Genomic DNA, 12,349 nt, shown 5'->3' with positions numbered 1-12,349 from the left:
CTTATTCTCCAATATATGCTAAAGGCTTGGCGGAGTTTCTTCGATATAGTAGGTTTCCTATAGTGTTTGTTGTGGGAATGAATGTTTCCTGTATTTTCTAAGAATCTTAAAAAAAAAAAAAAAAAAAAAAGTAGGAACATAGCCTGATCAGATTTATATTTTAGTACATCATTTTGGCAGCTGAGTGGGAAAGCTAGAATAAAGCCAGGCTAGAGACAGAGAATCTTCACCTAAGGGGGTGTCACCATAATCAGGCAACAGATACGGGGGTCCAAACCAGGGGAACAGGGGTAGAAATGAAGGTTGTTTTAGTTCCCCAGACAACCAATTCAGGCACAGCTCACTCAGACTTCACAGACCTTGCATCTCATCAAACCACTGCAGCCTCCTTCAAACCCTCACTGACTTTTGTGCTCTGGCTCTGAACCTCTGCTTGATTTACTTTCACCCTGGAACGCCCAGTTTTCAAGGTCAAATGCAACAAAGGACAGCTGGATAGCTCCCGGGTGACCCAGGGTGCGGACTGGGGCAGTTCTAATGCTGCAGAGAGTGGTGCTGACACAGGAGGTCACTGGGACTTTAAATCAGTGCTGACAAATTTCCTCTGCTGCGAGGGAAAGCAAGCGGGAGACATCCTTGCCGTCAGCGCTAAGGGCTACCTCCACAGGCTTTCACGCTCTCCGGCACTGCGCGGAGATCGGCTACCAAGCATAAGGCCTACACTGTGCTCCGTGGTTCTGATTCTAAGAAGTGTTTACCACAAGACCCAAGCTGGTTCTGTGTAACTCCTAAGATGTCAAGTGATTAAGACTAAAGGGCAGCTCTGGTCCATACTTAAAACAAATTCTCCATTGGAAGCATAGAACTGCTTATATGCTATGAACCCAATTATAACTTTTTGGAATAATGCCTTACAGTTTACAAAATCCATTATTTATCTTACTTGCAACCTATTTGCATAACCCTGGGGCAAGGTAAAGCAGATATTATTACTCCCACTTGGTAGATGAGAAAAGTGGGGCTTAGAGATGATTTCACTGTCCCAAAGCCATGTGGATTGTAGGTGACAGGGCAGAAAATCCAACCCAGGTATCGCCCCGCATGAAAGACTCGGTCCATCAGACCTCTGGCTCTGGCAAGCACCATGGTCTACCACAGCCCTGAGTTAACTGCACCATCCCAGTCCTCAATGAGCGATTCCTTTCCTCTTGCTTTTCTTCCTAAGATACTGAGTCTGGAGAGGACTATCAGGTCTCCATCAGACCCAGCTACCACCTAGTGACAGCCAGCGCCAGAGCCCAGGTCCACATTCTGATCAGAACCGTCCGGAGAGGAAACCGTTGGCGTGCAGAGCTGGCAATGAGAAAATGAGGGCTCTGAGCGCCAGGGTGGAGTCCCTGTCCTGCCATGAGCTATGGAGCACTAAGCTCTGCCAGCTTTCTCTTTGAGCTTCAGTTTCCTCCCCCCTAGAATGATGGAAGCCACACCTGCCCTACCCACCGCTCAGAGGTCAGAGCCAGTCATGTCTTCTTCTGTTCCAGGTCGTTAGCAGACGTGCTGGAGGCCTCCCCACACTAGCTTCGTCACACCAGCAATTTGCCTTTCAACCGAACCGGGAAGACGTAAGCCTCCTAATAGGAGCTCTCACACTTCTTCTAATGCACCTCTACTGATCATTCACTTTGTACCATGTCCTGCCCTAATTATACAAAGATAAATAAGACAGTGTCTGCTCCCAAAGAACTTGAAGTTTGATCTGGAGATGGACATATTAATAATTACTCTATTACTAATAAATTCTGTATCACAGTAGTGGGCTGCAACTTGGTCTCTGTGAATTCTGGGCACCTTGCTCTGTGCATGGCCCACAGTGGGATGCAGTAAACATTTATTGAATAAATAAAGCGAAGATATAACATGAGGAAAAAGAACACACACACTTCAGTGAAGGCATTTCTTTCCTCCACCGCAGACACCTATCTTTACATGTCCTCTTTTCACTTTATTCCTGTGCTGAAAGAAAAAGTGTCCTTTCTTCTTGTCAGAACTAACCTGTTCGCCGTGATTTCAACCCCGTCTCTCATCTCCTTGGGGGACTTGCTCCAGCTACCGCCTTCCCTTTCGCATCTTTACTCAGCTTTTTCTCTTTCTCTCATCCTTTCCTGCAGCCTTCTGACCCATTCCAGTCCCCGCCCAGGCTCACAAAACTAAGCCAAACCAGGCTCTCCTTTCAAGTTCCTGAGTTGTTCTCATCTTGCTTTGGCCATGAATCTCCTGAAAGGGTCGCTCACACCTACAGCCTGCATTTCCATCACCCCTTCATTCCTGTGTCCCTGCTTCGGCTTCCACCTTGGCTTCTTCCCAAAGTGACGTCACACCCCCCATCACCAAATCCCATGGTCTGTTCTGCATCTTCAACCTCCCTGACCTCCTGTTGAAATCTCCTTGGCTTCTCCAACACTGCAGTTCCTGGCTTGCTTGCTCCCTCTCTTGTCAATACTCAGTCTCTCTGGCTGCTTTTCCTCTGTTTTCCTCTTAATGCAAGTTCTTGCCAAGTTTCCCCTGTTACTTTACATTAGTTCCCTTGAGAACTAATTTAATGTCAACGCTTCCAGTTTAGGAAGCCTTTCCAGTCACCACCTCCCAACCCAACCACCCCTCACCCCGACCCTGCAGAATCCAACAGAACTGGGGGACTGAACGTAAGAGAGAAAAAGTCCCCAAGGACATGAGGAAGGGATGGGACCAACATATTTTCATTGTCAGACTCTCCCTTACAGCCTTTCTCACATTCTGCTTGTCGTGCCATGAACTTATCTGTGCCCTGCCACTAGCTCACAAGCGCCTGAGGCAGGAACTATTCCACTCTTCTCTGCTCCCCACCTCGGCTCATGTAGTGCTTGGACAGACAGGCACACATAAGCATCTGTTGAATAAAAGAAGAAAAACCAAAGATGAATATGTGTGAAAGCGCTTGGTAAATTGTAAAGTGCTACAGGACAGACTATGAAAGCCTCATCATCAACAGGCTTCATAAGAACTGCCTGGGTTCTCTGAACACATTACAGGGTCTGTTCTCTGGCTCTGCAGGACATCTGATTCCCAAATGCCCCCAAATGGAAATGTCTATTCCCAAGCTGGCCTGGAATTGCAAAGCACAGACTGTAAAGAGAGAGATAAAAAGAGGGGAAGAGGGCCCCATGCCTCCAGTACCATTTCTTTCATTCATTGTTCATTTATTCAGTCAGGAAACATCTACTAAGTACCTACAAAGTGATGGGAATTATTCTAGACACTGAGAACACAGGCTTGAACAAGACAGATAGGCCTGTGCCTTCCTGGAGCTTGTATTTCAGTGAGAGGAGAGAGGATAAATATAAATAAATGAGAAAATAGCAGACAGTAACTAAGTGCTCCTGTATCATACCTCTTTCAAACAACACAGCCCTGCCTGGTGGCTCTTTCTCTCTTTGGAGTGTTCACACAGACAAATCCAGTCCACCGCTTTGAGGTGTGTTTTGGGTCATTTCTCCTGTGAGGTCAGCAGCTACAGCGCAGAGGTGTTGGCCTTTCTAATCTCCAACAAAAGAGCCTCTGGGAGAACCCTGCTCCCGCGTTTGCGGAGGCCTCCAAAACCTGCTGCACCTGGAAGGCTTGGGCTGCCCGGGCCCGCGGTCCCAGAGACCTGCTGCTCCTCGAAGGACTGCAGTGATGCTGCCATCACTTACCAGAGAGCGACTTGGAAATGCTTTTTCAGGCTGTTTTCAATTCTGCCAGAGCCCTCCGGACTCAGCTGATTGCTGGTGGTAGGTTTCTGTGTTATTTAGGGCACCAAAGTCCCACGGTCTTGACACAAACTTAAAATTAGAAATGCATTAAATATAGGAAAGAAGGAAGGTCATTCAGGAAAGGCAGCCTTCCGGAGGAGCTGCAGGACAAAGACGCCCTGGAAACTTCCAGGTTCATTAATGGGTTTTACACTGCATTCAAGTGGTATTTCTCCTTCAGAAATAACACTGTGGAAAGCGTAGGGGACTGGCTCAAACCTCAGCTAACACAGCTGAGTGAGTGACTCTGCAAACTAAAAATAGCTCCTTTCCCACTCGTTCTGACAGATTTCACTTAGACCCTGTGCACAGGTTGATCCTCCAACAAACAGTTTTAGTCCCGCAGCAAAATGGGGGCTGATGGCATTTGGGCTTGACAGTTACCCAATCCCTGGTTCAACTCATGTTTATTTCCGCATTTCCTGCTCCTGCTCCGACGGCTGCGTGTGTGCGCACACGTGCACGTATACACTGAGCTCCCTCCCTGGGATTTGGTGCTCCTCAACCAAACGTGGGCAGAATTTAAACCAGCAACGTGACTCAGGGCCATGGCTGCAGACTGAGCCCAGAGCAAGGCCCTCAGAAACACCGAGAATCAGGCTGCTTGCCTCGGGTCTTCTCCTAAGACCTAGCTAGTCTCTCTGGGCCCCGGTTTCCTCGGTTATGAAAAGTGGGTAACCATTCCTATTCTGGCCTATCGCACAGCATTGCACTGGGATCGGACGAGATCACGCATGTGAAAGTTATTTTCCTTCAGACAGGTAGTCCTAGCAGAAGGGGGGATGGCAGTGAAGGGACGGGCTAGACAGGCGGCCAGGCTGCAAAAGTGGGCTGGACCCCTGGAAGGGGCAGGATCCTGGCTGCACCAGGAGTTAAAGCAGATGCAGATTCGCAGTGTTAGTTCATGTTGTCCCCTCTGCCTGCAATGCCCTTCTCCCTTTTCTAGACTCCTACTCATTTTTAAGAGCCGAGTTCAGATAATACTTCTTTTTATTAGTGTCCTCAGAATAAATTAGTCCATCTTCACTGCTCCCTTGGCCTGTCTAATCTACCTCTAATAGCACTTTTCACCCCGTACAGTAACGATTTATTTACGTACCTGGAAGCTCTTGCAGAGCAGAGACATGTATTCTTTATCTTTGTATCCACCGCCCCACCCATCACCACTGTGTGGCCAACGCGCGGGTGAGCAGGAAAGGTGGGTCAGCACACACCGAGCCTGAAGGGGACAGTGGGCGAGGAAGCCAGGAAGGTGGTGTCACCAAGGCCTGCCTGCCCCCGGCAGTAAGGGCAGAGCCCACAGAGATGGGAGTCAAAACCTGACCGCAAGTCCTGGGGGGACCAGGTGGGAGCATCAGACTAAGTCCCAATGACCTAAACTGGAGCAGAAGGCCCTGGGGACAAGGAACAAGTTCACAGCACAGAGCCAAGGCGAAAAGGCAGAGCAAAAAGCTCAAATGGAACTGAAGCCTGGAACTTCTGGATTGGTTAACATTCCCAAATGTTAACATTGGTTAACATGCCAAAGTTGAGGCCAGCAGCTAGGGGTTAAGTGATCTTGGCTATGACAATTGAGGGACTCCAGGGCAGGAGTCACAAATTTAAGTAGTGATCACTTATATAAAATAAGAGTCACAGATGGAAGGGACTCTTAGATCTATAAGACTCTATATTCACCTAGGAATCACCTAGTCTACAGGTCCCAACCTACATATGGGGGAACTAAGGGTGCAGGAGGAAAGGGGGCTTGCCCAAATTCAGTCAGTCAGGGCAAAACCAGACCTAGAACCCAGATATTTAGACCTTGTCCCTCAGAGGCTGCTCACCCTCAGTCAAGCAGGTCTCCTGATGGGTCCACTAACACACCAGATGCCTGGCTCTACCTGCTTCAGGACCTCGGGGGAGCCCTGATGTGCCCACTTAGTGGGCGCAAACACTTCTGCCCAACTGCAGAATGCAGGCTCCCATCTTTGGGTGGAATTTAGAGCCAATGTTCCACAGGAAATGTGCAGGTAGCAGCCCCACTTAGGGCTTGGAAAGCAAAAAGCTGCTGTGGTGCATGTTTGCTGTCAGGGAACATACAAACCTGTCCGCCCACACGCTCACGTGTGCACAGGGGGATTAATCCCAATTGCTGTGCTGTGCCTGGAATTTTCCAAGAGTGGCTAGAGAGGCCCGCGTCTAAGGCGAAGCTGACAGAGCATGAAACACATAGTCTTCACCGCTGTAAGAACATTAAAGGAAGGTCCACCAGGTCCAAAATCTCCAAGTCTTTCTCAGGCCGTGGATGAGACACAGCTCGAAAGGAAAATAATGAGACTCTCAGGGAATCAGAAACCTGAATCTCAGACTTCCAGAACTTTCACCCAGGTGGGGATAAACATGTAAAATGACATATGCTATTTTACTTCATTTATACAAAAAAATGTGAGCTTCAAGTACTTCAAGTCCAAGTCCCAGCCCCGTTGTTTACATACAGTGTGATCCCGGGCCAGTGGCTTCCCATTCTGAGCCTTTGTCTCCTTATTCGTAAAGCTGTGAGTACAACCTGTGCCCAGGTTTACTGTGAAGATGAAATCATACCTAGAAAGCATTTATCACACTGCTTGGCCCGTAGCAACCACCGGGTAACAGTGTGTTTATTTGCTTTCTTTTGTTCTCAGGAAGAGATGCTTACATCACAGTCCATCTCTATCTACCTGCGCTTTCCACTCCTGCCTGGCTGCCCCTCTGGACCCTTCTGGGCAGACATCCAACCTAAGGCCCCAGCCCAGACAGCTCACTCCTCCTCCAGCTTATCCCTTAGACGTAAAGAAGGCAATTGGTCAGCTAAGGGCCACACTCAGGTCCTTGAAGATCAGGAATCCAACTCAGTCCAAGGCTGTACCTATCTCCCCAGGCGTCCCTGCACCTCCCTAGCCAAGCCCCTGCCACTGTAATACCATGTTATGTCCAAGGTGAATCAATGGGGCTTAAAATGGCATTTGGGCTTGACAACTACTCCTAATAGCTTATAGCTGCTCACACTGGCTTGGCTCTGGGCCTCAGGCAAATAGATAGGGCAGACCCGGATATCAACAGTAGAGGTCATTCCCAGCCCCAGTTCACGTACAGAAAACAGCCTGGAGGCTGAACCTGCAGTGAGACCAGTGAGAATACACACCAGCACCCCAAAGGCTAGAGCAGAGGTGGAAGGGGACTCTGAATGAAGCTGCCACAGGGCCCACGCCAACTCCTCAGATGGCCCCGCTACGAAGCTCACTAAAAGTCACACCGTTGTCAGGCTCTTCGGCTATGTGTTTGCACTGGCCATGTCTGTCACAGTGCTGCACATTGTGGCCTCCACAGGGCCTTAAATGGCTTCGAAGGGGAAGAAGATAAAGGACGCAGCAATAACTGCGTGAGTTCCTGCCACATGCCAAGAACTTTGCAAGGAATCCTCATTAGAGACCTTCGGTGGTCGGTATTGTTATCCTCATCTTGCCAGTAAAACCAGAGACTCAAAAAAATCCATGAAACCTCTCTGCCGCTGCTATGCTACCTGAGCACAAAGTCTTAGCAAGAAGAGTCTAAAATAAAGCCTTATGTACCAAGTCTCAGCGCCTGAACTCGCTAAGCAGGCAAAACCTTAAATTCTGCATTTCCCTCATTCGCTGCTGGTAGAGACAACTTCTTTCCAACGGAATCCAGAGAAATACAGCAGAAGTCATAAAGATGCTCATGGCCTTCATCCCCGCAATTTCATGCCCACGACTGTATCTTCAAGAAACAATACAACAGGGTATTCACTGCAGAGTCCGCGATGGTGCCCAAAAAATACAAATAAAAAAGGAAATGATCTCAATGTCCAACATTCAAAGAATGATTCGGAAAATCCCCAAACCTCCCAACCATGTAAGAGCCATTTCAAGTGATCTTAAAGACCAAGAAAAACAAAGCAAAGCATTCATGGTCAAATAAATGAAGACAATACAAAACATTATAAATAATTTTGTAAAGGATGCACATATACCTATACAAAAACAAATGTAATTGTGTGAGGGTGGTAAGACTATGGATGGTTGTTTTGTTATTATTATTATTATTACCATGTCCAGACTGTCGTTGCTGTGTTGTTTAGTGCCTCTTCAATTAAAGAAAGAGAGTGAGAAAGACAGACAGACTCTGCGCAGCACTGAGGGAAGGCCCAGGAGGACCAGGGCTGAGATGTGAGGCAGAAATGGAGACCGTCCTACATACCCAGAAGGAGGAGGCCAGGCAGGCCCTGGGGGAAGGGAAGCCCTGTAGGTATGGCCAGGGTTGTAATTAGTCTGCTGCTAATTACAGAAGTCTCACTAGCTTATTAATTTTTTTGACAGACTCTGAATGAAGACTGAATTCCTTTATCAAGTCAGCTTGGGTTCAGAGGCACATTTCCTGTGTGGCCATCCTCATTCTTCTCTAAAAACCAAGCCTTTTATTTTTCTTTCTTTTTTTCTTTTTTTTATAAGAACAGCAGTAAAGTAAAATTTAGTAACAGAAGCACACACCCTGGAGAAATTAAGACTCCTGCCTTAAATGTAGAAATTCGAGACATTTCAGGGAACTGCAGGGGCTTGAATAAGCAAATGAACTAGTGTTTTCCACACTGGGAAATATAAACAGAAGCACAAAAATACTGAGCTCAGTATAAAGGCCGCCCCCCCCCATCAGACTCCACCCCATCTTTCTGATGTCACCTCGCATTTGCCGGCACAGACAACCCAAGCTCCAGGGGGCCCCCAAACACTTTCTTTACTTTCCTTAACCCCATGACTCTGGTCAAGGTGTTGTGCCCACCTGAAAAGTCCTCTTCTATAGCTGCTTGTTTTATGTCTGACCCATCCTCACGGCAGAGCTCAAAGCCATGTCCCCCTCAAAGCCTAACCTAATCCCTGCCCCCGGAATTCACTCCTGAAGTAGACCCAGAGTACCTGGAACCTCTCTAAAGGTGTTACACACAGTCTGCCCTGCAGTGTAATTATCTGGATAACTGCCTTATCTACCATCTTAAACCACAAGCAACTTGAGGCAAGGATCTTTTTCAGATTCCTGTACGGAACCTACCATATTGCCTGGAATATACACACACAGTAGGAACTTGATAAATGCTTCACTGAAAGTCAAGGAAAAGAGATGCATCTCGTCTTTGGGAAGTCACCTCCTACCTCAGTTGCTCCTGTTAGGCAGTGCAGAGACAAAGGCGTGCTCTTCTGCGGACTCGAGCAGGGGAGCGGTGACCCCTGCTCTTCTGGTTTCCAGACTTCAGGAGACTCCAGCTTCCTCCCTAGTTGACCGTAGTCCGCTCGGCCCCAAGTAAACACCTTGGCAGTTTCTGAAAACAAACATTATTTGAGTTAAGGCTACATTCCACAGCTCTCATGGATAGGCACTGAATTACAACAGAAAGTGTGAACATTTATTTTAGTACCAAGTACTATATCCCAGGAGCCTATCTGCCTGTAAAGAAAGCACGAGAAGCCCTAGCCAGGTGTTGGTTGGAATGCTGTCTTGTACGATAAAAGGCTGTGGGTTTGATCCTCGGCCAGGCCACATACCAAGATTGCAGGTTCAGTCCCTGGCTGGAGTGTGTATGGGAGACAACCAACCGATGTTTCTCTCTTTCTCTTTCCTCCTCCCTTCCCCTCTTTCTAAAATCAATAATAAAATATTCTCAGGTGAGGACTGAAAAAAAAAAAGAAAGTACAAGTATCCACATTTTACAGGTGTGGGAAACTGAGGCTCGGAGAGGTGAAAGAACTTGCTCGAGATCAAATAAGTGGTGGGCAACGGAGCTCCAGTCAACAGAAACTGATTCTAAAGCCCATGCGCTTGCACTTTAACAGATATGGACATGACCCAGAGAACACCTACCCACGACGCTGTAAGGCCTGCCTACCTTCTCTCTCCCCGGACCTCGGAGCTCGTTGCCGAGATGTTTGTTCTCAGGCTCTCCTCTCTCTCTCACCCCTTCAGGGTCCCCACTAGCCACCCTGAAGTCCCCCAGGCTCCTGATTTGCCCCATGGCACAACCTCTTAGGGCCTTACTTCAAGCTCAATTAATGGCCAGTTTCACATGTTTTCCCCTCAGTGTAACATCAGAGGGCCTTTCAGAGTCCGTGCTCTTATTCAAAGGAGCAATTCTAACAGTCCCCAGGCAAGTGTCTCTGCGTGCTAGGGAAGGGAGTGCGAGAAGGAAAAAAAGACAAAATCATTTACAGCCAGAAAAGCATTCAGTTCCCCAGATGCACCACCTGGGAAGCTGGCCAGTGCTGAAGATGATTGAAGAAAATGAAGTTTGGAAAAAGAGAAATGGCCTTTCTTCTCCCAGATAAGAGAAATTTCACCAAATTCATTCAGTCGTACCAAGTGCCACACTTGTTATTTCAACAGAAATGCAAAATCTGATGAGGCATAGATTATTAACAGATTCTCTGCAATAAATATGCATAACCATGTGCGCTGTATAAATTCTTTATACATGTTTATTTTAACAAAGAAAAACTTTGCTTAAGAGACAAAACACCAAGTAATGCATATTAAATTCTAGACAAATCTACTACATACTCTGTGTTTAGTAGCAAAGCTTCATCTGGCCCCACATTCAACATATGGCTCATAGTGTCAGCTAAAAACAACCAGACTCACAGGGGAAATGTCAGACTGTTGCAGGGATGCAGGGCTCTGCAGGGATATGGTTCTCAAGATCAGCCTGCTCCTGGACACCAACATGGATAACAAGAAGTTCACAGGAACCCGACTTCTGAGCTCCTTCAAAAAGGGGGCAAAGTCTGGGCAGCCCACAGGGTAGCAGGCAGAGTTCAAGAACCGCGCGTAGGTCCACCCAGACGTACTACCTCCTGGCCGATGCGTGCTACTCCTTTGTTGACATGAATGACCTTTCCTTACGTTGCTCATCTGACAAACAATGGCCCGACCTTTACAGTCCAGTTCAGGCACCACCAGTTCTGTGAAACCTTTCCTGACTCCTTAGTTCTCCGCAGAAAGAATGAAACCTACCCTCCCGTGAGCCATCTTTATTATTGTTCTCATCAACTACTGTGTTCCCACTTAACAACTGAGGAAATCACAGTTCAGAGAACTGAGCTGCCCAGGGTCACACAGCTAAGCCCCCTCTCCTTCTGCGAGCCCGTGTCACTTCTCTAACTGCCTATTCATACTGGTCCACGTCACTGGGTATCCACTCAACACTCTGCCTTCACTTCTGTAGGATTAGACCCCCAAAAACCCATGTGCCCAGGACCCAGAAAGCATCCCAAACTGGCAAACTGCCTCTCCACCTGAGCTAGCTGAGATTTACAACCAGAGTGGCCTAGCAGGGAACTTCCCGAGGGGCCAGACAAGGAAACTGTGATTTCTTAAGCGGCCCTACCATTCCTCTGCTGGGAAGAGCTGGCAAGTTGCTATCTGCAATTCTGCAGAAGAATTGTGTTATCACAAGTCCCACAAAGAGTCCTTCCTTATCAAGGAAAACATCTCAGAACCGTCTCTGCTATTGATTATTGATGTCCAAAACAGGCAAGACTGCCAGAATATGGTGCCACCACTATTACATCTCCGATAGCAATTCAACCATTCCACTTACATAGCACTTTTCACTTTCAAAGTGCTTTACAAAGATTAACTAATTAATCCTCATGCTCCCTGGGGAAGCCATCGACATTCTATTAGAGACAAGCCCAGAAACCAGGCCGGCTTAATGTCCAGCCTTCGGTCTGCAGCCTGTTTGCTCAGTCAGGTAGGTGAAATTTCTCAAGCTTTTTCCCCTCAAAGTATACTCTGCACCAGACAGCTGACTCACAGAGGACGAAGAAGACCCTTACTTTTTCTTTTAAAAAGACACTTATTGACCGCCTCCGAGGTGTGAGCACATTCATAGGCACTCTCTTAATTCTCACAACAATTCTATGAAGTACACATTATTAGGCTTACTTCACAGATGAAGTTAAATGACTTGAGAGGTTAAATGACTTACTTGGTCAAGTCGAAACAACCAACAAGAAGTGGGATCAAGGTTTAAACTTGTGCCTCCTGACTGCAGGACCAATAGACTCTCCAGCAATAGCACAGCTGCTGTCTGTCACACGCTGACAAAACCTGGCCGATGGAAGAGCATTCTCACAGTGTTTGAGGAGGGGGGGAAATGAAGATGAAATGGATATGTTCTGTGTACCATCCAGCTTTCCGCACCTCCCAGGAGGACATGCAGAACTCAGGACTGTAAGTACTAAACTACAGGCATTAAACACGAGGATTATGATTTTAGGTCACCTGGAGTAAAAGGAAATAATAAATCCACACACAAAAGATGTTCAATCCTATACTGCAGATAAATGTCTGCCTCGGGCGGAAGCACGCCATGAAATCTAGGGGGATTCAGATCACAACCGTAGCACGTGCATCTTTTCCTTAAAGAATTATATATTGCTACGATAAAACAGAGCTACATTAATGTCATTCAAAAGTGTAGGCATGTGTCTCCA

At 47.3% G+C, this 12,349-nt stretch overlaps 1 protein-coding gene across 1 annotated transcript in view; it reads right to left on the bottom strand.

Moving 5' to 3' along the window:
* Positions 1-12,349, bottom strand: part of SERGEF (secretion regulating guanine nucleotide exchange factor) — a 180,269-nt gene that overhangs the window by 122,893 nt on the left and 45,027 nt on the right. The window contains exon 9 of the mRNA XM_054586024.1: positions 9,014-9,180. Within this exon, the coding sequence (XP_054441999.1) occupies positions 9,014-9,180 (167 nt within the window). The remainder of the gene's footprint in view (positions 1-9,013; positions 9,181-12,349) is intronic.

This window comes from Pteronotus mesoamericanus, unplaced genomic scaffold (assembly GCF_021234165.1).
Source record: "Pteronotus mesoamericanus isolate MK-2021 breed Mesoamerican mustached bat unplaced genomic scaffold, CSHL_Meso_final contig_90, whole genome shotgun sequence".
NCBI classification, from domain to species: domain Eukaryota; kingdom Metazoa; phylum Chordata; class Mammalia; order Chiroptera; family Mormoopidae; genus Pteronotus; species Pteronotus mesoamericanus.
Note: the sequence above shows the minus strand (reverse complement) of the source record. Positions and strands in the feature narration are given on the sequence as shown.